The sequence below is a fragment of the Stylophora pistillata genome, chromosome 9, assembly GCF_964205215.1.
Source record: "Stylophora pistillata chromosome 9, jaStyPist1.2, whole genome shotgun sequence".
Taxonomy (NCBI): domain Eukaryota; kingdom Metazoa; phylum Cnidaria; class Anthozoa; order Scleractinia; family Pocilloporidae; genus Stylophora; species Stylophora pistillata.
In genome coordinates, this window is record NC_142527.1 from 2,994,494 (window position 1) to 3,020,959 (window position 26,466).

General features: G+C 38.0%; 3 protein-coding genes and 1 long non-coding RNA gene across 4 annotated transcripts; 3 read left to right on the forward strand and 1 right to left on the reverse strand.

The window, feature by feature from the left end:
- Positions 1-59: 59 nt before the first annotated feature.
- Positions 60-8,080, reverse strand: LOC111332153 (uncharacterized). The gene is made up of 8 exons (XM_022937438.2): positions 7,824-8,080; positions 7,016-7,293; positions 4,982-5,283; positions 4,072-4,325; positions 3,388-3,642; positions 2,486-2,680; positions 1,810-1,872; positions 60-1,471 (listed from the first exon to the last, which is right to left on the reverse strand). The coding sequence occupies exons 1-8, from the start codon at positions 7,930-7,932 to the stop codon at positions 852-854; spliced, it is 2,076 nt and encodes a 691-aa protein (XP_022793173.2). The 5' UTR covers positions 7,933-8,080; the 3' UTR covers positions 60-851.
- Positions 8,081-8,113: 33 nt separating this feature from the next.
- Positions 8,114-13,777, forward strand: LOC111332154 (cytochrome c oxidase assembly factor 5). The gene is made up of 3 exons (XM_022937439.2): positions 8,114-8,277; positions 11,787-11,888; positions 13,535-13,777. Exons 1-3 carry the CDS (start codon positions 8,170-8,172, stop codon positions 13,574-13,576), a joined length of 252 nt encoding a protein of 83 aa, XP_022793174.1. The 5' UTR covers positions 8,114-8,169; the 3' UTR covers positions 13,577-13,777.
- Positions 13,778-19,248: 5,471 nt separating this feature from the next.
- Positions 19,249-22,313, forward strand: LOC111332152 (uncharacterized). Its single transcript, XM_022937437.2, has one exon. The coding sequence runs from the start codon at positions 20,720-20,722 to the stop codon at positions 21,761-21,763; it is 1,044 nt and encodes a 347-aa protein (XP_022793172.2). The 5' UTR covers positions 19,249-20,719; the 3' UTR covers positions 21,764-22,313.
- A 727-nt stretch (positions 22,314-23,040) lies between these two features.
- Positions 23,041-25,552, forward strand: LOC111332180 (uncharacterized). Its single transcript, XR_002694993.2, has 2 exons — positions 23,041-24,130; positions 25,334-25,552. It is a non-coding gene; the product is annotated as an uncharacterized LOC111332180 (long non-coding RNA).
- Positions 25,553-26,466: the final 914 nt, after the last annotated feature.

A 26,466-nucleotide genomic window follows, 5' to 3' on the forward strand; every position in this document is an offset into this window, starting at 1 on the left:
TTCTTTCATGGTAGAACACGTCGAAAAATCTGAAGGAAAAAAAACATTTAAACAGCTAATTTGCTATCGTTTTCCTTTATTATACAGTGTTCCCCTACAGACTATATTTATTTATTACAATGAAATTTATTTACAAAGAATTTCACTCAAACGTTACAATGGTATAACTGATGACAAAGGAAAATCTACCTTTTAGGGACAAAATCTGTGTACTCTGTCCACACCTTCTTGAAGACTACTACAAATAATCTTGCCTTATATTTTTGAAGAGAAAATTAACCCACTAGGTAACACATTAGACAAGCCAAGCCAAGCCACATCTTATGCAGCAGCGTTTTAAAAAGAACATAATCTAAATAAGCTCTGGAACACAAACTTAAGACACATACAAAAATGAGCAATCTTGCCTTGCTTCATGTGTTTACAGTGCTCAAAGAAAGCAGAGATAACATTAAATTAAATTTTTATCTCAAGGGGTATAAAAATATAACATAATTTAAATGAAAAGAAAACTTTGGCAATCATATTAACAGTGTTAGAGAAACCACAGAACATGTTTGTGGTTCTTGAGAGATATACAGCAAACTGTTTGTCCAGTTACCATCTAACTTAATGCGGTATCTGAGCAAAACCAATCTCAAGATTACCCCTTAAAAAATTACCACTACATGATACTGAGCAACTGTACTCCTACCCCCCACCCTCACCCAGCAAGAGACAAGTTAGGTTAAGGGAGGGGTAGATGTGCAGTTGCTCAGATGCTAACAGTGATCCACAAATTTTTTTTGTCTTAGTGAAATGCTTTGATACTTGATGCAAGCAAATAATTCCAAGAGTTGAAGTGACAAGCCTTAGGACCCCTCAGTATCTGCTTCATCAGTTTGTGTTTGACTGACCAGTTCTGTGTCACACAGTTCACACTTTGTCTTACCGGGCTCATTAACCAGGGTGCACATGGGGCACACATTGCGCCCCTCTTGAGAATCTACCTCTCGCTGGGTGTCACACCCCAGACACACCAGCACCTGTGGTCCATTTATCATGGTACACTGCTTGCATTCCCAGGGGGGTCCTTCCTCTTTCTTAGGCTTTTTTGTCACTACCCTACCGCTTCTTGGTCGTTCTCTACCCCGGGTTGTAAGTAGGACCGACACAAATCGATGCCCACTTGGACTCTTCTGGCATGTGTGTGACAAGGATGCACAAGTTGCACAAAATTGACGCCGACAGTGTAAGCATTTTTTGGATGCATGTGCTGTAGGGTTCTGACATTTGGCAGAAGAGCAATGAGTTCTGTCCCTAGTTGCATACTGCTGACTGTCCAGACTCCTGAGCCCATCTGTAGACACTAGTCTATGTCCAGGAAGAAGTAAGGTACTTTCTAGGCTGAGGGGTCCCCCCTGATTTGTTGGGGGCGTTAAACTCCATTCGTCACTTGAGGTTGACCTTCTTGCATTGACAGTATCAACACCTGAAAATGAAAAAACCAGTAGCACTTAGGCACCAGCAATTCATTCGATGGGGAGGATAACAGATTATCATGCAGGGAAAACAAGGCAGGGGACTCTTAAATTCATCCACTTGTGTAGTTGACATGAACATTTAATATAAAGAGTGAATGAGTGGGGGGGGGGGGAACAACAAAAAAAATGCCTAAGAAAAGGGTAAGGGAATTGTGAACATTGTCACTTCATCTGCACTGGACTCCTCCACTTCTAAATAGGAACAGATAGAGGTGATGCAAAAGCACAAGTAGGGGACAGTAACCATCTAATCATTAGGAACACTGGTGGCAAGATAAAGAAATACCTTCTGAGCTTGTTGTATCAGTATTTACTCCCATTCCTTCACCTGTCAAGGAAACAACGTCACCTATATGCAAAGGCAGGGAAGTAATCGACAACTTGATCAGCCCTTTTACAAAATATGGTGGCACAATCATAAAATACTTGGTGCCCTTTTTTCTGAAGCAAATTCTCTCTGGCTCATGTTTCAGAGCACCTCAAAGATAACGCTTGAGTTTTTGAGATCAGTATTTGCAAGCTGACGTAATGTCATCCTTATTCCCTCTTGGTTTCTCATACCCTCTTCAACTGGTGTTTTTCTATTGCAAAGAGTGTTGTGAGTCTTGTTCTGAGAGAACTCACCCAACAGCATAAGCATTGTGACTTTTGAGGGTGAAGTGGAGGTAAAAAAAAGTAAACAAAATAACAAGACAATAACATGAGTGCATGCAATGTAACAGAACTGATTAGCTTGGAATTACTTGATACAGGGCAATTACAGGACTCATAACAAATATGATAACCTAAAATTTTTCTGTTGGATTAAGTGCCTCAAAACGTGAATCAAAATATTGTGAATAGCTATTGCAAAGTATATGTTCTGCTTCGATATTGAACTTGTTTTCAGACAATGGATAAAAAGAGAGGGGAAGACTGAGACAATGATAATCATGAGGCATCAGTAAGACATATTGACTGACCACTAGGGCTGAGAAGTTGTAGTCTTTCAATTTCATCCTGTAATTCATCCAGCAAGCTTGTTTGTCTCTCTTCTGAATTTCTTGAATCTCTCAGTTCTTGACTGTGGCTGCTAGGCAAAGTCTCCCCACCTACTGCTCCCTCAAGTTCAGTATCACTCTCTATTTCCTCTGCATCTGAATGGTCTGATGTTCCACCTAGAAGGTTACCAGTAATTAAAATACCTAATGATATGTCCTCATTATCCTTTTTAAGAAATGCTCACATTGTGCAGCTTTCAAAAGCCTCAGAAACAGTTTTCCAGCTTTATTGGCTTTGGTAATCCAACACTATCCAACAATTTTCAGGTCCTCTGTTTTAATATTTTTGAGATTTTGAGATAGAATAAATAATTGCCACGATGAGACTTCCTTCATCTTAATCAAAAGGCTTCCAAGATTTTAAGATCATATCACCAGTTTACAACACTTTTCCAATGCCCCAGATCAAGACCTATCTCAAGGAAAGACTTCTGTCGTTACTTCAGGAGGGGGGCATTGGGGCCTCTGGGAGTAACCGCAAAACCAAAAAACCTCCAAAACCGAAAAACCGACGAAAAAAGGCAGCAAATCCAAAAACCACATGCAAACCTGACAAAACTGCTACATTTTCACCTTTAAAGGGGTCAAAAAGGAACAACTGGAAACCACAACAGAGTTTTTGTGAGAACCGAAAACCAAATCCAAAAACACGTAAAATCCACAAACCACTCTGAATATCAAAACTGAAAAGCCGAACCTTTTTGGCCCAAAAACCGAAAAACCAATCCAAAAAAAAGTCAAAACTGCAAAACCGAAAATCCCAAAGCCCCCCTCCTTCAGTGACAACTGCATGTCTGCACCATGATGATCTAGTTTACACTTACCCAACTCATTTAAACCTGACTCAGAGCTACTGTGGTCAGGACTTTCTGGTTGAAACGCAGGTAACACAACAGCTGGACTTTGATCCCATCTTGGTTCTGTCAAACGTGTCTGAACAATTTCCTCCAATCCTTGCAATAGGCTTTGAAACAGAGGGTTGTCATCATTTTCTTGAAGATCTTCTGTCTGTGTCTCTGCATCATACATTTCCTTTTTCCCTGACAATTCATGTTTGTTCAGCCCGGCCAGAGGTTCCTCTGTGAAATACAAGTTACAAATATGTTGCTCATTAAAGTCCTGCTGTCAAAATGGCAAAACACTTGAAATTGAAGTTTCTTTTTGCATTTAATTGTTGACTGGGATGAGGTTGTGGTCCATAAAAATGCCATAAAAAGCCAGTAGCCTGCAAACAGGTTCTTATTAATCCTATGGCATGGGTGACATTGGGCCTGTGAGATTTGAGACAGTGAGTATGAAGACTTTCATTTTTATGTGAGAACTCTTGCTTGCTGGCTCAAAATATCTGCACATCAGCCCTTGTGTTGCAGTGTTAAAAATGGCCTGCTTTCCAGATGAGACACCATTAAATAGCAGTCTTGACTATTAAGTTAGGGTCCATTTAAATGCACAAAAAAAAAGGAAAAATAGTTTCCAAATTATAGAATTCCTGAAGACCCACAACAAACCTTTCTGGCCTGGCTTCAGCACTCTGATTTCACCGATCTGTGTTTCCAGAATGCAAGTGATATCATACTCAAAGTAATACGTTAAATTGCTTGTTTCCTTTGGCTCCAATACAATCTTCTCCATTAGATCATGTACTTCATCCATTAGTCTATAGATACGGTGCTTCTCATCCACCAAAGCACTGTCATTATTCTGGCATTTCTGGATCAGAGAATATGCTGTTTCACACTTATTCACAATTTCTGTCATCATGCTGCATGAGAAAAGAACATAACAACCGTTGCTGCATTGTACTAGCTTTCACATCACCATAATGTTGATCCAGAAGTCAATCTTATAAATTATCAGAACTAAAATAAATCCAAAAACCCAAAACCATAAGTGGGAGAGACAACCTATTTTTCAGTATAACAGAATTATCAAAGTCTTTAACTCCCAGGATCTGATTGTTCATTCTTGCCTCTAGCTGCTCAACATTTCCTTTCTTAACAGTTACTTAACAAATAGCAAACACCACAGCATACACTATTGAGTTATGGATCCACATGGGAGGTTGTTAAGCACAAAAGAAGCGCGAGAGTCACATGAGGTGATATCCAAGAGTGACTCGGGCTGATCGGTCAGAACAAACAAGTGCACAGAAACTAGTCTTTACATTGCTCTTATCAGCAGTGTACACCAATGGGCAAATGCTGGACACTGAGCTAACTGATCACAGTGCGCACTTTACTTTGGTAATGTTATAGAAGAATTTGGTGTTAGATCAAGATAATAACCTCTACTTGATAAGTTTGAATATTCTTCTTGCCCATTTGCTGAATAATGTATAGATATTACTTGGAGAAGTTACATATTAATCACTTCGGGGAGTTAAAGGGATAAAAAATATAAACACTACCAAATCATTACCTCTCTTGTTCATCCAAAGGTTTGATCTTCTGTTTTGTCCTGTCATCAACATCACACTTTAACACAGTTTCCCGTCTGCTCATGCAAGCTCGCAACACCCCCATATGTTTCATAATCCTGTCACGCAAATACAGTTGAGTGTTCAGTATGGCTTCCCTTGCATCAATCACATTTCTTCTAGCTTTCTTAACTGTGTCATAGTGATCGCCCAATTTCTTAGACAAGATGCGAAGTTCTTCACGAGTTGTTGTGGCAATGCTGGTGGCAAGTTCACAATTGTGTCCCATGTGCTTGCCATACACCTAAGTGGAACAAGCATTTATTATGTCAACAATCTGATATACCAGGGTTGTGGTCTAGCAGCGCCCAGTGGCCCCTGGCTCTTGGGCGACTCAGGAATCTTAGTTGTTTCATAAGAAGCATATGCTGGGCACCCTGGATTTTACAGTTTCAGAGCACTGGGCTCCCTTCAATTTTTCTTAGAGCACAGCCTTGTATACACCCCCTCTAAGTCAAATCCTCCTTTCTATCACACTCCTATTTAAACATTCAATATCAGGGGTTTCATTAAGGGCCAGGTACCGGGCAAATTGAACGGTTGTGAAGACGGTTTTGCCCACCTGATTTGACAGTCAAGAGGAAAATCTATCTTATAAAGAAGTTCAGTTCAAAGAGTTTTGCCCGCCTGTGAAAACCAGTTACCCTCCTGCAGAAAACATTAATGAAACTCCTGCAATATGCCTCTCTTCTCCAATTCACCCTTTCCCTCCTTCCTCTTCCCTTACATATTAAAACTAATATAATTGGGATGACTTTCATTCTAGACAGTCACTTACACCCTCAACTACATCTCAAGTTCAAATAATTGTCAAAATTTTTCCCAGATCCGAGTGTTTATATTAGACTATGCAAACAAATAAGGTCCCTTACAGATTTTATAGATTAAATGTTCCTCAAAAATGTCCACAAATTCAAAACAGGCATGCAGCAAAGTGTTGAATATGTTACATTATACCCACAGGCATTACCTTTCATACATGTAGAGATGACACTACACCTACAGTCAACTATTCAGCCACATACATAATATGACAAGTACTGGATTTGGCTTGATAATAAACAATTACTGGATGAGGTTTTTGTGATGTCCGGAATAATCAAGGTCGAGGTAAGTGTTATCAGCCGAAGCCAAAGGCTGAGGCTGATGACACTAATCGAGACCTTGATTATTCCGGATATCACAAAAACCGAATCCAATAATTGTTTTATTGTACATTCTTTTAGTATTTTCTGAATCTTTATCTTCAAGTAATTTCTCAATTTCTCACTGGGTTGATGAAGCGAATTGAGAAGCCATTCTTACTTCACTGTCTGTGAACTTGACATTGCTGCACCAGAAATCATGCATTGCGCGTGCAACCTACAGATTATTCACTAATCTGTAGGTTCAGATTAGTGAATAATCTGTAGGTTACGCTGTTTCCCAGAATATTAACTGTAGGCGTTTAGCCAATGAGAAGACTGATGGTGACTATAATGTATAATAACAAGAGTTACAAAGGCCTTGGTTTGTGTTACCCACCTCAGTCCCTATTATTGGGCAGATAGCACAGTACAGTACAGTACAGTACAGTATCTATACTAAATCTCCCCTATGTGGCTCTTCTGATTTAACTTACAGCACTTTGCAGGGGACTTTGGCCCCCAATATCAGAATCAAGGCCAGATCACAACACAGGGAGCTACCTTCCCTACTCTTTGCAATAAGTGTGTGAGTTCTTTAATGTGCTATGCTAACTAGAACAGAGAAGATGCAAGAGACTAGAATGCCTAACCATTTGCAGATGTCATAGCAAAGGCAGCACATTCTCCTCCGTTATTTTAAGACCCTGAATGTTGGTCTGGTCTGGGGCTTGAACCCTCGACCTCACTCACAGCAGTCAGGCACTTTACAATATGAGCTAATCAACTTTTGCCCAGTAGCTTTCTTATTTTCAACCTCATCCATTGATTCCTATAATTCATCATTCATACCTGACAATAAATGCAGATAAGACAATTATCCGTATGACAGTAGACCTTCAAAGCTTCATCATGTTCTGGACAAAGATATTTATTTCTCTCCTTCTCCTTTTGGATTCCATCAGTTTGAACTTCTTCTTTGCCCTCAAGAATCTCAAGCACTCCAAAGTTTTTCGGTAGGTTTCTCACAGATTCAAAAGTCCTTGGAAACAGTGTTGTCTCTATTTTACATGTTGGACAACAGATTGTACCAGGATTTCGGGCTTGGAAAGCTAACTTGTTCAAACATCCTTTGAAGGTAAAGGAGAAAAAAATATGTAGCATCTGTTAACTTGAACACCGAATATCTCAAATTTGTTCTTAAGTGTATTTCTTGCAATACTGTGTGAGTATTTGTGAGAATTACGAGTACTAAAGTGCATTAAGTTACTTGTACTGTGTACTTATTGCCCTCCCTTATTTTAAGGACGACAGTTACAGTAAAAAATTTAAAGCTTATAGAGCAATCCTTTTACCTGTTGAATTCTCAAGAATTCCAAGGGATTACAAAGGGTAATGGGAGGTACTACATGCAGTAAACTTTGTTGGGAAAGAGTTCCATATAACCCCATACATCAATTATGCATTCATTTATTAAAGACTAAATATTAAAGATTTCTTTGCAACACTCTACGCATAATTAATGCATGGGGTTATATGGAACTCTTGCCGTAAAGATTAGTTTAGATCTACATTACGCTCGTAAAATTTCACTGGTAACACAGGAGAATCTTTCTACGAAATCTCTTTCTCGAAAAGATGTTATCAGATGGTCAAATACCTGTACAGTATGTGTGTCCGCAGGAAAGATTTCTGGGAACGAACTGCACTTCATCTGACTTGAAATCGTTGTAACACACAGAGCAGCTTAGTCCCCGCAGTTCAGCCATAGAAATTTCGACAAAAACGGATGTAAATAGAGAAAGCCGAGTTTTGGCGCCGGTAATTACACAATGCTAGCATTCCCAACGAAGTACGGGTTTGAAAGCGACAGACAACACACAGAAGCGCATTCTGTTGTGACATTTCTCAGAAACATTTGATGTTTGGGTTGATTTGCGCCCATAAGCTGCTGGTCAGTGGCGATACGAGTAAATCAACATGGCGGATTGATTTGAGTGGACAGCATGCAGTTAGACGAGGAAGATATCGAAAATCAAAAGCCTCAGAAACCTTGTAGCGGGCTAAGAAAGGAGCTGAAGGAATGCGTTTTAGCAAGTGATTGTGTGAAAAAGGTAAAATTCGTTATAAATGTATTGCATTTGTAGCCAGCCCACATTCCATTAATGACGTAACTTCAGAAGCTGAGTTACTACCGATTGCTGCGTTCGAATGTAATCATGCAATCCAGAGTATATTTTCTGCTTCTTTCATCGATTCATGAATATTATTAGGTCTAAACGAAATTTCATAGTTACATAACTGTGTAAATATTCAGCAGTCTGGAGTACTAGATTGGAAGTAGCCAAAGAGAAATAGATGGATAATTATTCAGACCTGACTGAGTAGATAATTCCTCTTGAAACTAGGATAGGATAAAAGGAAAATGATTTATTGATACCCCTCTTAATTGATTAATTGATTACTTGGTTAACTGATCGACTTGATTAATTAATTACTGGATTTATAGACTGACTGAATTGATGACTGACTGACTGACAGACCAATAAAAAAATGACTGACAGACTGACCAAAAGACTGACTGAAAACAGAATGACTGACTGACTAACTGAAGACAGAATGAATGATTGACCGAAGATGGAATGACTGACGTACGGAAAATGGAATGACAGACGGACTGACTGGTTGAAAACAGAATGACTGACTGTCTTATTGAAAACAGAATGACTTATTGACTTACTGACTGACTGAAAACCTGACTCACTGAAAACAGAATGACTGACTGACTGACTGGATGAAAACAGAATGACTGACTGTCTTATTGAAAACAGAATGACTTATTGACTTATTAAAAACAGAATGACTGACTGACTGACTGACTGGTTGAAAACAGAGTGACTGACTGTCTTATTGAAAACAGAATGACTTATTGACTTATTAAAAACAGAATGACTGACTGACTGACTGGTTGAAAACAGAGTGACTGACTGTCTTATTGAAAACAGAATGACTTATTGACTTATTAAAAACAGAATGACTGACTGACTGACTGTCTGAATTAAAACCTAACTGAGTCACTGAAAACAGAATGACTGACTGACTGACTGACTGACTGGTTGAAAACAGAATGACTGACTGTCTTATTGAAAACAGAATGACTTATTGACTTGTTAAAAACAGAATGACATATTGACTTACTGACTGGTTGAAAACAGAATGACTGACTGTCTTATTAAAAACAGAATGACTTATTGACTTATTAAAAACAGAATGACTGACTGACTGACTGGTTGAAAACAGAGTGACTGACTGTCTTATTGAAAACAGAATGACTTATTGACTTATTAAAAACAGAATGACTGACTGACTGACTGACTGGTTGAAAACAGAGTGACTGACTGTCTTATTGAAAACAGAATGACTTATTGACTTGTTAAAAACAGAATGACTTATTAACTGACTGACTGGTTGAAAACAGAATGACTGACTGTCTTATTAAAAACAGAATGACTTATTGACTTATTAAAAACAGAATGACTGACTGACTGACTGACTGACTGGTTGAAAACAGAATGACTGACTGTCTTAATGAAAACAGAATGACTTATTGACTTGTTAAAAACAGAATGACTTATTGACTGACTGACTGGTTGAAAACAGAATGACTGACTGTCTTATTAAAAACAGAATGACTTATTGACTTATTAAAAACAGAATGACTGACTGACTGACTGTCTGGTTGAAAACAGAATGACTGACTGTCTTATTAAAAACAGAATGACTTATTGACTTATTAAAAACAGAATGACTGACTGACTGACTGATTGACTGTGGTTGAAAACAGAATGACTGACTGTCTTATTGAAAACAGAATGACTGACTGACTGACTGGTTGAAAACAGAATGACTGACTGTCTTATTGAAAACAGAATGACTTATTGACTTGTTAAAAACAGAATGACTGACTGACTGACTGTCTGGTTGAAAACAGAATGACTGACTGTCTTATTGAAAACAGAATGACTTATTGACTGACTGACTGGTTGAAAACAGAATGACTGACTGTCTTATTAAAAACAGAATGACTTATTGACTTATTTAAAACAGAATGACTGACTGACTGACTGTCTGGTTGAAAACAGAATGACTGACTGTCTTATTGAAAACAGAATGACTGACTGACAGACTGGTTGAAAACAGAATGACTGACTGTCTTATTGAAAACAGAATGACTTATTGACTTATTAAAAACAGAATGACTGACTGACTGTCTGGTTGTAAACAGAATGACTGACTGTCTTATTGAAAACAGAATGACTTATTGACTTATTAAAAACAGAATGACTTATTGACTTACTGACTGACTTAAAACCGAACTGAGTCACTGAAAACAGAATGAACGACTGATTGAATAAAAGTAGAATGACTGACTGAATGACTGAGTGACTGAAAACATACTGACTGAATGATTGACTGAAAACGGAATGACTAATTGCTGACCACAAACAAAATGACCACGTGACTGAATGAAAACAGAATGACTGACTTACTAACTGAAAACATAATGACTTACTAACTGAATGAGTTATTTGTTGATTCTTTTTTTTTTACATATGATGCACGATCCTTCGCAGTAGACAGCGCTATTTATGCAACAGCAAAAATCAGACCTGTACGGGATTCGAACCACTGACCTCTGCAATACTAGTGCAGCACTCTACCAATTGAGCTAACAAGCCAACTGGGAGCAGGCCGTTAAGTTGATTCGTAATAAACCCGTGATGATAAATCAGATACAATGAATATATATGAAGTTCATATATATTCATTGAATATATATACCGCAGTTCAAAATATATGAACTTCATATATATTCACTGTATCTGATTTATCATCACGGGTTTATTACGAATCAACTTAACGGCCTGCTCCCAGTTGGCTTGTTAGCTCAATTGGTAGAGTGCTGCACTAGTATCGCAGAGGTCACTGGTTCAAATCCTGTACAGGCCTTATTTTTTTCAGGTCTGATTTTTGCTATTGCATAAATAGTGCTATCTACTGTGAAGGATCATGCATCATATGTATTTAATACCGCAGTTCAAAATATATGAACTTCATATATATTCATTGTATCTGATTTATCATCATGGGTTTATTACAAATCAACTTAACGGCCTGCTCCCAGTTGGCTTGTTAGCTCAATTGGTAGAGCCCTGCACTAGTATCGCAGAGGTCAGTGGTTCGAATCCCGTACATATATATACCGCAGTTCAAAATATATGAACTTCATATATATTCATTGTATCTGATTTATCATCATGGGTTTATTACAAATCAACTTAACGGCCTGCTCCCAGTTGGCTTGTTAGCTCAATTGGTAGAGCCCTGCACTAGTATTGCAGAGGTCAGTGGTTCGAATCCCGTACAGGCCTGATTTTTTTTTTCAGGTCTGATTTTCGCTATTGCATAAATAGCGCTATCTACTGGGAAGGATCGTGCATCATACGTATTTAATACCGCAGTTCAAAATATATGAACTTCATATATATTCATTGTATCTTTTTTTTTATTGATTCATTCATTCCTTCATTCACTTTTTAATTTATTTCTCATTTTTTTGTAGTATGGATCCAAACCCAATGACTGTTTGAACACTGAAGCGCAAGGTATGAATGAAGACTGCAGAAGAGTCCAGTATGCTTTCTTTGAGTGCAAGAGATCACTGGTGAGAATACTATTTAACAAATGGTAAACACCACAGCGTACACTATTGAGTTGTGGATGCATGTGGGAGGTTGCTAAGCACTAAAGAAGTGTAAGAGTTGCTCAAGGTGATAGATGGCCAAGAACAACTCTAGCTTCCTGAGTGCTCAGCAAACCTCCCAAGCGCATCCATAACTCAATAATGTACACTGTGGCATTTACCATTTGTTTTATAACATAACATTGACATAATTTTTGTAGCAAAAGAGTTTTCTTTTATTTAACGAATCTTAAGATAAAACAAGCGTGTGCGGAAAACTAGTCTTTGCATTTACTCACGTCAGCAGGGCACACCCATGGGCAAACTGTGGACGCTGAATTGGCCAATCTGAGTGGGTCCTTGAATTTGGTTAATTTGACACCTTTTACACCTTTTTTTTTCTTTGTTTCTTGGTTTGTTACTGTTGGCAGGAGATTACATATTGACATGTAGATGTCTGTTCTGGGAAAGGCCACCAATGATGTCAGTGTCATAAATGATAACATGACCTAGTATTACCTGTACATTTTAACAAAGTGTTGGTGTGTGACTATCTACTCAAGGGAATTGTGTCTCAACCCCAGGTCTTATACCCGTCTCCCTGACTCTTGACCACATTGTTCAAAAAAGGGAAAGAGACAGAATTTAACACTGTTGCTTCCAATATCTGAAAGCTGATCCTTCTAACTGTTGACTAGAATTTTGTTTGCTTTTATTTATTACAGATTCACTCCATTAGAATACACAACAAATAATATAAGAATACAATTAAGGTTAATAAAAACCATAAAAGAAAAAACTGTGGAGAAGGGGACAACCAAAAGCACTGACACACCATACAAGGGATGCCCCCTCTAATTAAAGTATAGCAAAACTATATAGAAATATAAAAATAGATGCCCTTACTATCCTTATCCTTACTAAAACTTAAAACATTCTTTTTAAAAGTTTCAATACTATCTGATTCTCTAATGTGATTAGGTAAACTATTCCATTCACCAACAATACGGTTAAAGAAAACTATATTTAAGACCGTTAGTTCTACTAAAATTTGGGACAAGGTCCTGTGTGTCATTTTTCCTTAAATTATATGCCATGCTTCTGTCCTTACAAAATATGGGCTGATTGGAAATGTCTATGTTTTAATGGCCATTAATTACATTGAACAAAAACGTAACATCCCTAATGAACCTCCTATCAGATAATAGCAACAATTTGTTAGAACTTTAAGTTGGTTAAAAACAATATTACCATTACAGAGGTGAAGTAATGATTTTTCAGGGGGGGTGAGGGGTCATATGGTGTTACACAAAGGCTACCTACCCCACTGTCAAATCAACATCTATGCAATGTTTTTATTACCAAAACTGACATTTTTCACATCAGTTTTTCTTCTGTTTCGCACTTAGTTACCTCCTGAATTATAAAGTTTGAGTGTCTCAAGGGTTTTTTTTTAAATAATCTCTTAAAGGGGTTTTATGGTCATCACAGTCTCTCACCCTCACCCCATGGTACACCCCCTTGCAATATGATAATTTTTCTATCTGCCTGTCAAAAAGTTAATGAGAATGTATCAAAGGCGAGATTTAGTTGGACTGACAAACTTCTCACTTTTCATTTGTTGGCAGTTGGACTTTCGCACCCGTTTCAGGGGAAGAAAAGGCTACTAATGGAGGACCATAGGCATGTTGTTTCTACTGGATTGGACAATCAATAAATGCCAATTCACAGAGAATTGAAATCCTCGAAGAATTGTCATTTAAACATCTTGAAAAGTGTTTTTCCTAAAAAAATAATCACATGAGGGAAAAAATATCATAAAAATGGCACTCATTTAGGTAATAAAAATGAAAGTCTTCTGTTGAAATATATTATGACTGGTGAAATATATTATTACTGGTTTGATACCCTTCATATATTTTTGTTCCACTGTTTTGTTTAAGACTGTACCAGGCTCTTTCGGTCAGAGGAGACAGACAAAATTACAAGTCAATTACACTTGGCAGTTATCAGAAGAAACGGTGGTGGATTTAATTTCCATTCCTTTTTTATACTACCAAATGTAACAATTGTTCCGGGTGTCTCAGATCATGATTGCCCACTTCTTACTTTAGACCTCAAGCCTGTTAGGCATAAACAGTCGCCCCGAAAGATCCCACTTTATAAGAGAGCTAACTGGGACAGTCTGGGTGATGAACTATCCAAGGATATTGACACCATAACAGCCGACTGTGAGAATCCAACCACAAATGAACTCTGGGAGAAACTTAAAGCCTTGATTAACAAGGGAATTGGTAGGCATATACCACATAAATATAGCAAGTCAAAAGAAAACCTACCTTGGATTACACCCAAGATTAAGAGGATGATAAAAATACGGGATAGGCTTCAAATTAAACGCAAGGGTCTTGTTAGGGCCTTGAGAGCTGCTGATCTAAGCAAGATCACAAAGAGGATTAAGTGGCTTAAGAAGTATATTCAAAGGGAGATGCGGCAAGCCTACTGGAGCTATGTGGAGTCCATCATAGGGAGCCGTCGGGATTAAAAAGATTCTGGACCTTCATGAAGCACTGCCGTAATGACACTTCAGGGATCAGCTCGTTGAGTGATGAAAAAGGAAATAAAGTATCGGCGCCAGACCAATTAGCTAATATTCTTAACACACAATTCCAGTCTGTATTTACGATTGAAATTCCTGCACCACAAGATCTGTTGCCACCTATCTCTCCCTTCCCAAGAATGCCTGATATCCTAATATCAAAATCAGGAGTCCTGAAACTACTGCAAGAATTGAAGGTACATAAAGTTGACGGCCCAGATCAGGTAAGACCAAGGGTATTGAAGGAACTGTCTCACATTATAGCTCATATTCTGTTACTAATTTACAGAAGATCATATGACACAGCCCAGGTACCAGATGACTGGAGTAAACTTAAGTGACCCCAGTCTTCAAGAAAGGGAAAAGGTCAGAGGCTGGAAACTATAGGCCAATATCTTTGACGTGTATTGCCTGCAAGATCATGGAGCATATTCTCGTCAGTAATATAATGAAGCATGCAAATAGGAACAATATCCTGTACCATCTGCAGTATGGTTTTCGAGAAACGAAGAGGTCTCATGAGACGTAGTTGCTGGAATTTGTTCCCGACTTAGCATGTAATATGCAGAGAGGAGGGCAAACAGATGTCTTGATCATGGATTTCTCAAAAGCCTTTGATAAGGAGGCCCACCAACGTTTGATAAGGAAGCTTGACTTCTATGGTGCAAGAAACAAAACAAGGGATTGGATACAGGCTTTCTTAGCAAACCGAACTCAGCAAGTTGTCGTCAAAGGCAAATTTTCAGACTCTGCTCAAGTGCAATCTGGTGTCCCTCAAGGATCTGTATTGGGTCCTTGTCTTTTCTTGTTCTACAGTAATGATTTACCAGGTAATCTGACTTCTACAGTTCGCCTGTTTGCAGTGACACCTTGCTTTACCTAGCTGTGGAGTCGCAAAGTGATACTAATTCTCTGCAGAAGGACCTGCATGAACTTGAAAATTGGGAGAGCAAATGGCTTTGGAATTCAACACAAATAAATGTCCTGCGTGTGTGCCCTAAACGGGATCCACTGAACCATACATACATTATTCATGGTGAAGAACTGGAAATGGTTGACTCTTTAAAGTATCTGGGACTAACTATAACTTCGGACCTACGATAGAATCAACATATCTCAAACACTGTAACTAAAGGAAACCAGACTCTAGGCTTCTTGAAAAGAAACCTCAGAATTAACTCTCCAGACCTGAAAGCAATCGCCTACAAGAGCTTAATACGGCCCACTGTGGAATACGTCTCAACTGTTTGGGACCCTTATACCAAACAAAATAGGGATAGAGTAGAAATGGTACATCGTAGGGCAGCACGTTATGTCCTTAACAATTATGATAGGTCTGCTAGTGTCACCGAAATGTTGAAACAACTTGACTGGGATACTTTAGAATTGCGTAAAAAGAAATCGAGGCAGACAATGCTGTATAAGATGCACCACAACTTATTTGCGATTGACCAACAGAAATGTCTCAAACCAGCCGGCCGATACAGCAGACATACGCACAGGCTCTCGTATAAAGTCCCGACATCTGTAACAAACTATCACCAATACTCTTTTTTCCCTACTACCATTAGGGACTGGAACAGTTTATCCCTGAACTTTGTCGAGGCTCAATCTATAAACTCTTTCCGAGCCCAATTGAAAATGATATGTTAATTGCAATTTAAATTTTTATTAACTTTATTAATTGCTATTTAATTTTGTTCCTTGATTCTTATTCTTGGTGTTATCATAGTAGTATTATTATTATAGTATTTATCCTTAGTATTATGCTTAGTGTTTTAAGGCTGCTGACCTCTTGCTAAGAATCATCGCATAAATGGAGAGGAACTATCAGGAAAATAAATAAATAAATAAACTTCAAACGTTTGGCGGATTTGTCCCTCCGATGCGTCGTCACTGGATTTGTTTTTCCTGGATTTAAACTATTTCCTGTTAAAATATTCCAATTCTCACGCCTTTAAGTTTTGATTTGACCAGCTTATGAAATTGTTTTAGGTTCCTCTCCTGTTGACTTGTAGGCTGCGAACACTTTGCGGAAAACACCTCGGTACAACAAAAGAATAATGCTAATCGCATCTTGTTTTTCTACCGCGCGCGTGACAAGACGGATAACATTTTCCTTTATTTCATTAAAAATTCTGTGTTTGAGCCAAGTGGCCCATCTGGCCCGCGCTGAACTCCGTTTTCCGTAGAATGAAGCGACTAGGGGTATTTCTAACCCTCCCTGGATGGAATGGTAGTCCATGGTAGGGTTAGTCCCCAACATTAAATTCTCCGGTACCTGGGTGAAGAGAGGCACTGTGGGAGTAAAGAGTCTTGCCCAAGTTGCTGAGCCCAAAAACATGTCATCTTTCTTTTTGCTAGTTACCCACACGACGCTTTCAACATCTCTGATGCGAGCATTATACAGGGTGCGTGTGACATATAAACCCAGTCATGGCCTAGCAACTCATCGTGTGTTCTAGTTCCCCGGTTTTGAATGTTCTGGAAAAGACTGTTGTCGGTAGCAGTGACTGACGTTTCGACAGCCTGAGCAGAAGTCATTATCAGGGTCAAGTGAAAAGTAGTTTGTTAGTAAAGCATAGCTCTGGTTTGGTCAGTCACTGTTAGCTATCACCATCAATAGGGACCTTATGCAATCTGGACGGCAACGCCAAGGAAGACTTCGATTAAAAAATGAATTTCTACTCTTAGTTAGAATTTCAGAAATGGTTGCAGGAGCTAACTGTCTTATACGGCGCCACAGCTCAACTTCAGCATGACGTATAAAAGTAGCGTTGAGTTCCAAATGGAAATGAAAATAATTTGCCGTCGCGGTTTCGGTTCGCAGACGACGCAAATTTTGGCGATTTCCCGTTGTTGTTTTGCATAGGACTGCTAAGAAATGTACAAAGTTTCAAAACGCACGTGCTGAGCTATTGTTCTGCCTATTAGATCTCTTGTTTTTCCAAGTCTTCGTTGCCGTCGCCGTCTTGGTTGCGTAAGGTCCCTAATGACTGAAATTTCGACAACCTGGGCAGAAGTTATTATTAGGATTAGGTGAGAAGTCGTTTGCTAGTGGAGCAGAACTCTGGCTCGGTCAGTCACTGCTAGCTACCAACAACAATCCTTTTTGAGGGCTACTCGCAACCAAACGATCAGACTACGCGATCAACGTTTGGAATACTTACTTTTATCGTCAATTTATCAAATACACTAAAAGAAAAAATAAATATAAGAAAATCCTTCAGGAGTGGAATCAAATATAAACTGAATGACTGGATCACCATTTGTGACGCTTACACAGTGGCCTTTTCGATATCTGCTTTATTTTTCTGTCGTAATTCATTAGTGTTTCCACTTTCCAGATGTATGATAATCCTTTTTAGAAACTGAATCTAGAAAGGGAAAATCCAATATTGTTTTTTTTGGTGTTTTTTTTCTTCTCTGTGCTAAAATACCCGCTCTTCCGAGGCACTCAGCCAGAGGGTCAAGTGACACTCCTGACCGAGTTTTAGAACCCATTTGCTAATCACAAAATTTTCACCATTAGAAGCTCTTTTTGTCTCCGTTGTCACATTTCTTCGAGAGAAAGTCAGTTCCATTTGTAAAGTAATTTAAGGACGTACTTTTTAGGTTGAAAATTCATACCTTTTGTATCTACCCACACTTCTATAATTCAAAATATAGGCGGGTCTTCCCCACGTAGCGTTCTGCGGAGGGCTGCTTTTTAGTTCAAATCTGTCAAGTTTTCTGCCTTGAATCATTGGAAATGAAAATATTTTCTTTACACCGGCACCTTTGAAGAAGTTTAAGAACGAAGCAAAAAACTCAGGCTTCTTGTGAAGCACCTCAAGTGGGACTTCATCAGTATTCTCAAAGAAAGCCATATTAAAAACACCAAGGAACAGGAGATTTTGACACCATGCAACCACCATGTGCATTTCAACAAATTCACCTCTATAGCCACCATTTTAGACCTTGAAGCGAAACATACAATTTAATTTGGTTCTGTCGTCCATTCAGAGAAAAATTAAAAGTTAACCTTGAGTCGCAAGGCACAAAAACATGCCACATATATTAGATGTATTGTTATTCCTCTTTTGTTTCTATCATACAATAAACGGAGCGGGTATTTTTTTTTTTTTTTTCAGAATTCAAGCTGTTTTTTTTTGTGAAAAGGTTATTTCTCTCATCCAATTGTAATTCAAATCCATTTTACGTGACAAAATTGGCCAAAGTTGACCAATACGTATTTCACACATGGCGTAATTATAATTTAGATATTCAGTATGTTTTAAAAAAAAGTGAAAGCAACTACTGAAATGTCCTTCAGTTTTCTTGTTTTAATAAAATTTCGAGCTACGTACGTGATGAAAAAATAATTGTTAAATGTTTACGCAAATTAAAAAGATAAATTTCTTGGTCCTACATCACTCAACATTGTTCAAAATCTTCGACAAGCTGCCAATTCGTTTTCGAAGCAGATGTTCTTGACAGTCAAAATTTAGCTTTTATAACTCTTTTTCAAAATCATTCCTCTAATCCCACCGCGGCTAGGAGACAATGTTTATGTGAAGTCAGAATTTTTGTTCAGAAGAGCTTCGTAACGTTTCCCTTAGTGACACTAAGGAAGCCATTCTTGAGTAAACTTCCCTTCGACCTATGGAAGAAATTCCCTGGCAGCTAAGACAGCCACACACATACAGTCACGTACTTTCGGTGTGACTAGGTTGTCTCACAAGACAAAACGAAAGATCAATTGATGTCTAAGGCTTTTCATTTAATTCATTTTCTTGGTAATTTTCCTTTTATTAAGGTTGATGTGTTGGCAACAACCTGCTTGTCTTTTAAAGTATCGTTTGCCCTGAGGAATGAAATGAACTGATTCAAACGCAACCTGGGAGCTAAGGAAAAACAAAGCTTCAGTTCCCCCATCGAAAACCGAGGAAATGAGATGCGAAAATGTTTAGGGCAGGAAGCCTCAAAGATGATAGCTGGATATAGAAATGCTTGTCCTAAATGGCTTTGCCCACTTTGTGTCTACAGCCCTTCGGCACAAAAGGAAGGCGGGAGCCAAATTATTACTTTGATTAGAAATTTAGTGATTTCGAGCAGCGCCATCGTTCTGTCAAATAAAGCAGTTGGTCGAGGTATGATTATGGCGAACTCTTCCTACTAATGGATATTAAATAACTAAGTATGGAATTAAAATCAATGTAAACACATGCTATTCGGACAGAAGTTAAAAGCATTTTACCGTCATTTAAACTTCTTCTTGACTATTCGGCTTTATAGCAATCTGGAAGGCTTTCGTTTTCTCGAATATGCAAAACAGGGAACACTTATAACTAAAAACGAAAAGAAGAAGAAAAAACCAAAACGGTGCTATCGTTTCTGAGTCTAAAAGCAAACACTTTAGGACGCGTGTTCGTAAAAAAGTTCTGCCGATCATAGAATTCTTGCATTCAAGCAAGCGGTATTTGTAATACATTAGATATATTTTCTTTTAATTTTAGACTCACGAATACAATGATAAAACAGCGAAATAGAAATTTCTTCTTCAAAATATCGTGCTACTTTTAAACGAAATGTGTCGGGCCGTCATCCTTATCAAAATCTTATTTGTCCGCGACCCAAGCGTATTTATCAAGCGGTCGTGTTTAAAACAATTTTAGGGCGGTGAAAAAACAAATGTTTTGATTTTGAAAAAATGGTAATTTATGATAATTTCCCTCTCCTTATTAGCTATTGAGGCAATTTTAACCAAGAAACAGTTGTTTTGACAGATAAATGAGAGCGGTTTATGGCTTCATTCGTATTTAAAAGCTATTGACAGGAAATTGACCAATGGCGTGCCGATAAATTTTTGTATCTCGTAGTAAGAAGGAGAAGTGTGCAATAGCCACATCGCTTTTTCGTCATCCTCCCACTGTAGGGGAGAAAAATTATCGCGCCGAGTTAAAAGACACTCTGATTTAAAGTCAACAGCTGTTTACTTTGTACTAAGCCATTTATATTTCAGCGACGATCACTCAAGGAACAAATTCAACTGTTGCTCGCTTTTTCAAGTATCTGACTCGACGTCTTAGCTTTCTACTTTACGAAAGCCGTGATTTCTGGCCCGGGTCTTCGACAAGCAAATGAGCATACTGCCTAATGTTTGTTTGATCACTAAACACAAATAATTCAAGAGTTTAATTCTTGGGTACCGTTGCCTTTTCAACTGAAGGAGATGAACAGTTTAGGGGAGGAAAGTGTGGCGACGCCAACCTCTTTGTTGAATTTCGTCAGCAATGCAACCAGTGCGCTGAAATTTGCTTTGGATAAGCCGATAAAGCCGAAGAGGAAGGTTAACCACCGAAAGTATCTTCAACGCCAGCTGAGCGGAAGGTCATCTTCGGCAGCAACGTCATCATTCGACGGTTCTTGGATAAGTCAAGGAGAAATACTATTTGATCATGTCTTAAAAAGTGGTCAGCGAGGAAGCGCTAGCGCGGTCGCACGAGCTGAGAAATCCTCAACAGCAATTCCCTGGAAAAACCGTTCAGAGGAAACTCAAGCGTTAGGAACTGACAATGTTCTAGACGTTTTTCAGAAAAAGCGTGCTCAAGGAAAAGAAAAGAACTGGAAAATTACAAGAAGCCAGCAAATAAACGATACTAAGTCTTCTCAAGCACTTTTCTCTCAGCCTTCACAGCCGCTAAAGAAGCGAAAACTTCCCGAGTCCTTCTGGACCGAGCCGTCACCCAAAGCTTCGCGTAAACCTCTGCAAGCAACTCGGAACTCTAAAACAAATTTGGCGACAAATGAATTGCAACGTTCAGAGCTTGAAATCTTGGACTGGCTTCGTCCTGAACTAGACGACTTTATCGAACGGTGGTCAGAGGAAAGCGAATGCGCGTCGAATAACTCGAGTCGACCGGACAGCTTATCGGATAGTCCATCCACCATCGATCCTCATTCGCCATATTCCGACGAATCAGAAAATGTCGGATTAATGGACGAATTTTTTGAGCAACGAGTGCCGTTTTCGTTTGATTCTTCAACGAAAAATGGCGAGTGTACAAGCAACATCCCGTCGACAAGAAACTATGCGAACGCTAACATCAATTTTGTGAATAACCGAACTTACAATGTACCGCAAGATTATGTTCAAAGGCCACTGAACCATTCCGTTTCCTGTTATGGTGGACAGTACGGTTTTTCTGCGAATGAATGGAGCGCAAATCCAGTTCAACCGAACTATTTCGAAACTGGATACAATGTTTTATCGTGAAGGAAATTGCAGTAAAACTAGAGAACCAATCTAAGTCGCACGAAGCAACCGAGGGAAGCAATTTAATTTCAATAAAACGTAGAAAATTTCTCCGGTCCGGCGGCACTTAACATATATTTTACTAATTTGTAAATTATTTCGAAACACAACAGGCAATATCAAAGTTGCCAAAAAGTTTGAAACGTAGCCTTTTGGTTGTCAAATTCTGACTGTTTGCTTCACAGAAAGCTTGTCAACTGTCAAATCATTGACGCCTTAAAACTTCTGTATTTACGAATTACATTTAAAACAGTCTAACCTAGATTTTTTTTAAAATGTGAAACCTTTCACATTTTTTTAAGAAGAGCTATCAAATGCTCCACTGACTTAAAGAGATACTTTACTGTAAATTTACAGCGGTGGCAGGGCTAGCTCAGACACTCGCCTTAAACGAACATTTTGAAAGTTATACACATTATCACTTGTTATATTTCAGTGCTTCTCCCAAAGGTACTTATAAAACTGTTTTACTTTCAACATAGAAAAATAAACTTAATATTATCCTAAACAACGAGGTGCATTTTTATTTCTTAACAAAAATATTCCTTTTGCGCAACCAGGGTTGCATGAATTAACAAAGGTAGGCATTGTGCGTGCTCTGTTTAATATCTTGGTATCCAAATAAAACAGTGAATTCGCGCAAATTTCGAAGACGCAGTTTCGATGTCACATATGAACAGCTGTCAGAGTATACAGACTTGACTTATCACATGGCTAGCTCAAATTTAGTGGCTCTTTGTCTGATTCTCTGCTTCGACTGTAATCATTTTCCGCAGAGTATATATATCATTTCATCATTTCCTTATTACGAGGCAACGTATCAAGAGAATTGCTTTAGGCACGCAATTTCGCGAAAAACAGAAATTTTCATTATTTTATGGAAAATACTGAGGCATTTTGATTTGTTTCTAATATTAAGCGGAATGATGATTTCGTAACCTTGCAGTTGAAAAGGAAATAAAGGGATACCATTTAGACAAAAGAAAACGAAAACAATTCGTGGTAACTAACACGCGGTTTGGATAAAAGTCTGTCTCATTAATTTTCATTAGATGGTTCTATCAATGAACTGGCTTTTCTTTTTTTCAAAAATAAATTGTTTCGCTGCTGATGAATGTGCTTTTTTTTAAACAGGAGGAAAAGCTTTTTTGCCGCATGCTGTTGTCGCATAACTTAAAATGGTTTTAAAAAAAAAAGTAGCGACGTAGCATATTTCATGTTTTTCCTTGATTGTGTAAATGCCTCACAAACAAAAATCAGCTTTTACCATCCTGTAAAATTAAGACAAAAAATTTCAAAAGATGTTATCTTTAATGATTTGTGATTCTCATTTCTGATTCTCTGAGTCGATAACATGAAATAAATTGGAAAAAGTTATTAAAATACCCCTAAAAACACTGGTAGTTATTCTGAAATAAACTTAATTGTCAAAATGTCTTATTATTTTGGAGAATGGGAAATTGTTTAACTAAATACTGCAACCAGTGCCTTCTAGTTTTTTCAACTAACAAATATCCTACAGACATACTTTTTAGTCAGAGCACAAGCCAGCCTTAGGCAACTGGATCGAAAGATTTTTTTTACATAACATGATATAAAAACGAATGCCGTCAACATGTCGCGTATCTAGAAAGAATTTTTCGACTGACAATTTTATAAAAGGTTTAAGAGTAGTAACAATGAGGTTAAAACCTAAGTTCTCATTAGCATTTTCATGAAACCTTTAAGGGGAGCCTTTTGCTGTCAATTTTAAGCTGAGTAAATTGGATGTTTTCTGTCCACACTTTGGCTCATGGGAATAAAATTCAGCAGGTGTGCGGATTTGTATGCCGTCGATGACATACAATAAAAGTCAGTGATTGCGGGCATAAGTTTTCACCAACTCTTCCCACAAAAAAAAAACACGTCGATATCTTAAATACTTGTTTGATACTAGTGCCTTCTCGCTGTTAATCTCAGCTCGTTTTTTTTTTCTCATTAGTCGATCTACTAGCCCGCAACCAAATGTTACCGAGACGGAGTTTTTTTTTCTAGCTTTTTCAGAAACGCAAATCCGCCGCATTTTCACTTATACTTCAAATTTACATTTGTTGATTTTACACACAAGTGTAAACTAAGCGTAGGCAAGGACTCAAGAAATTCAGTTCACAAGTAAACATATTTTCCATATTGATACAAGATGATGTGCAGTTCCTTTTTCTAAAAGTTCATCACAGATCGCCCACAATTAATCGCACTACGTATTTTGGCGGAGAAGCAATCCACTGGTGACGTTTTCATTCTCAGAGAAGAAAATGGATGAAAATTTCAAACATGAGCGAAATGAAGGTGGTATGAGTTTTGGTTATTTTTAGCCATAAAATATGAACAAGCAACGAAGTGTAAATTATGTTTGGCAGCTGCAATTTTGTGTGTACAGCTCTTTCCCTAATTGCTTTTCCAAAGCTCTATCTCGCAGAGAGAAGCTTAGAAATTCTAAGCCAACTTCTTGGAAATCCATCTCAATTCACATCATGCAGTCAGACATAGCGCATTGATCGAGGGCTTCTTCTATTTCTGAGTTTATCTTTTCATAAAGCAATACTTCAAAGGAGTGTGTTAATCAAGAGTAATTATTCATGACTATGTTAACAAAGAACGCGGAATTTTATGGGAAAGTATAAAACTTCCAAGTTCCTTTTTTAACTTTTCCCTTTGGTTCCGCATGAAAGTATGTGTAATGCTTGGTAACTCTCGAACGCAAGTTGCAACATACCGCGGTTATCATAATGTTTATATTTTACGATATTTAGCCCTCGCAGATAAGTGTCAATCTCTAACGGATTATTTAGCAACGAACGGCTTTTGTTTGGCTCCATAATAAGTTTGCAATGACTGGGTGCCACATATTTAACATTTCACTCAATGTTGTTAACATTTTGTGAAGATTAAACCGAACATGACCACTGAATTTACTAAGACTTAATAAAAATCTCAGTATGTTACAAAAATAGAACATCACGCGCTGCTAGAAGAATTGTGCGCAATTTTTGATGCAATATTTCGCAACGGAGGCTGGTGAATCTTCGACAACCGTTCATTCGAATGAAATCCTTGTTAGGCAGGGCGAAAAAATTGCGCGCGAAGGCATAGAACAAAATGGCATTTGATATCTTTTTTTAAATTATCAATAATGTAGCCTTTCAGAGGACAACAAAAGAACCTCGGTAATATTATGCTCAAAGGCAGGTGTTCTGTGATGAAAACCTCCACATGCTAGGGTATTCACGTGCAGCATAAATAGAAATACACAGAAAAAGCTACGTGCATCAAAGGGGCACTTTGTTTTGTAACCGCCACGAGCTGATTGAAGGAGTGAACGTGGTTTTAGCATGTTTTAAATCTTCCCTTGCTTTTGCATCAAAGCTAAATTTTAATAATTTTTGATTGAAATAGAGAGGGTGATCTTGAAAGTTCAGTTTTAAGAGCCTTTGCTTTGGTTTTCACGAAGGGCGCTGCAAACATAGTTGACCATTTCTTCTTTCGTTTCAGGAAAGGCCACTGAAAAATCTGTCTATTGGAACACAACATTTTTACTGGTGTAGTCTAGGGAATAAAAATTAGCTTGCAGACCATTTAATTGAAACCACCCTTTCCACGGATTTTTTCAAAGCTTCAACATATAAAAAGACAAATCAAGATGATCTTTACAAGGAAAAGCTTTTTTGTAACCTATTTAAACACAAATAAATTAACCAATGTGAAACGTAACTGTCCATCGAACACTATTGACAGTAAACTTCTCCACATGCAACCAGGCACGAAGGACGCGTACAGCTCGACATGGCGTCGGTTTTTTCTTTCATTTCAATGTGAAATTTTTGCTGAGCAACAAAAAATCTTGCAAAGTGGGCATTTTCCCCTATGATTCTGTTACTCTACATGTTGAACTTCCAAACAAACCGGCAGCTGCAAGTAATTAGTAGCATTGATTCATGTAACTGGTTGCCCACAAACAAAGCGAAAGCTAATTCCAAAAAAACACTTTTTGTTGGAAGAACATTGAACAAATTTCTCTTGACAATGGACAGGGTCTACCCTCTTCTCCATCAAGAGAGTAGAGGACATTTTGTTCTCTAAACGACGTACAATAGGTTTTTAGAAATGGTATTAAAAGTGTGATACAAATGTTCCTTTGAGAATGGAAATTATTTTCATTTGATGACTGCGAGCAAAAATCATTAATCCATCGGTGGATATCAAACTTTGGAGCTATAATGAGGATCTCTTAAAACTATATTTGAAAGCAAAGGGACCAATTTGTTAAAATTTAGATTCTAGAAATCTGCATTTTACGATGTAAACGCGTTCGTCATTCAAGTGACTAAATTCATCCGTCATTTCTGCGAGCGTCTTCAATTCAGATATTTAATTGGCAGTTCCATTTAAAGCTGGAAGAGTTAAAGAAAAACAAAACAAAACAGAAAGCAATAAAAAAGATTGAAAACCAAACGAATAATAGCAACAAATCTAAATCCCATGGCAAGCCTAAATTTGAAAGGGAGTTTAACTGCGAGAAAGAAGCACGACGGGTGAAGTGAGAAAAGTGAATCATGTATAGTACTAACTCATAATGTCAAAATGTTGATGTAAACATCTCACAGAACTAAATTTTGTGAGCTACT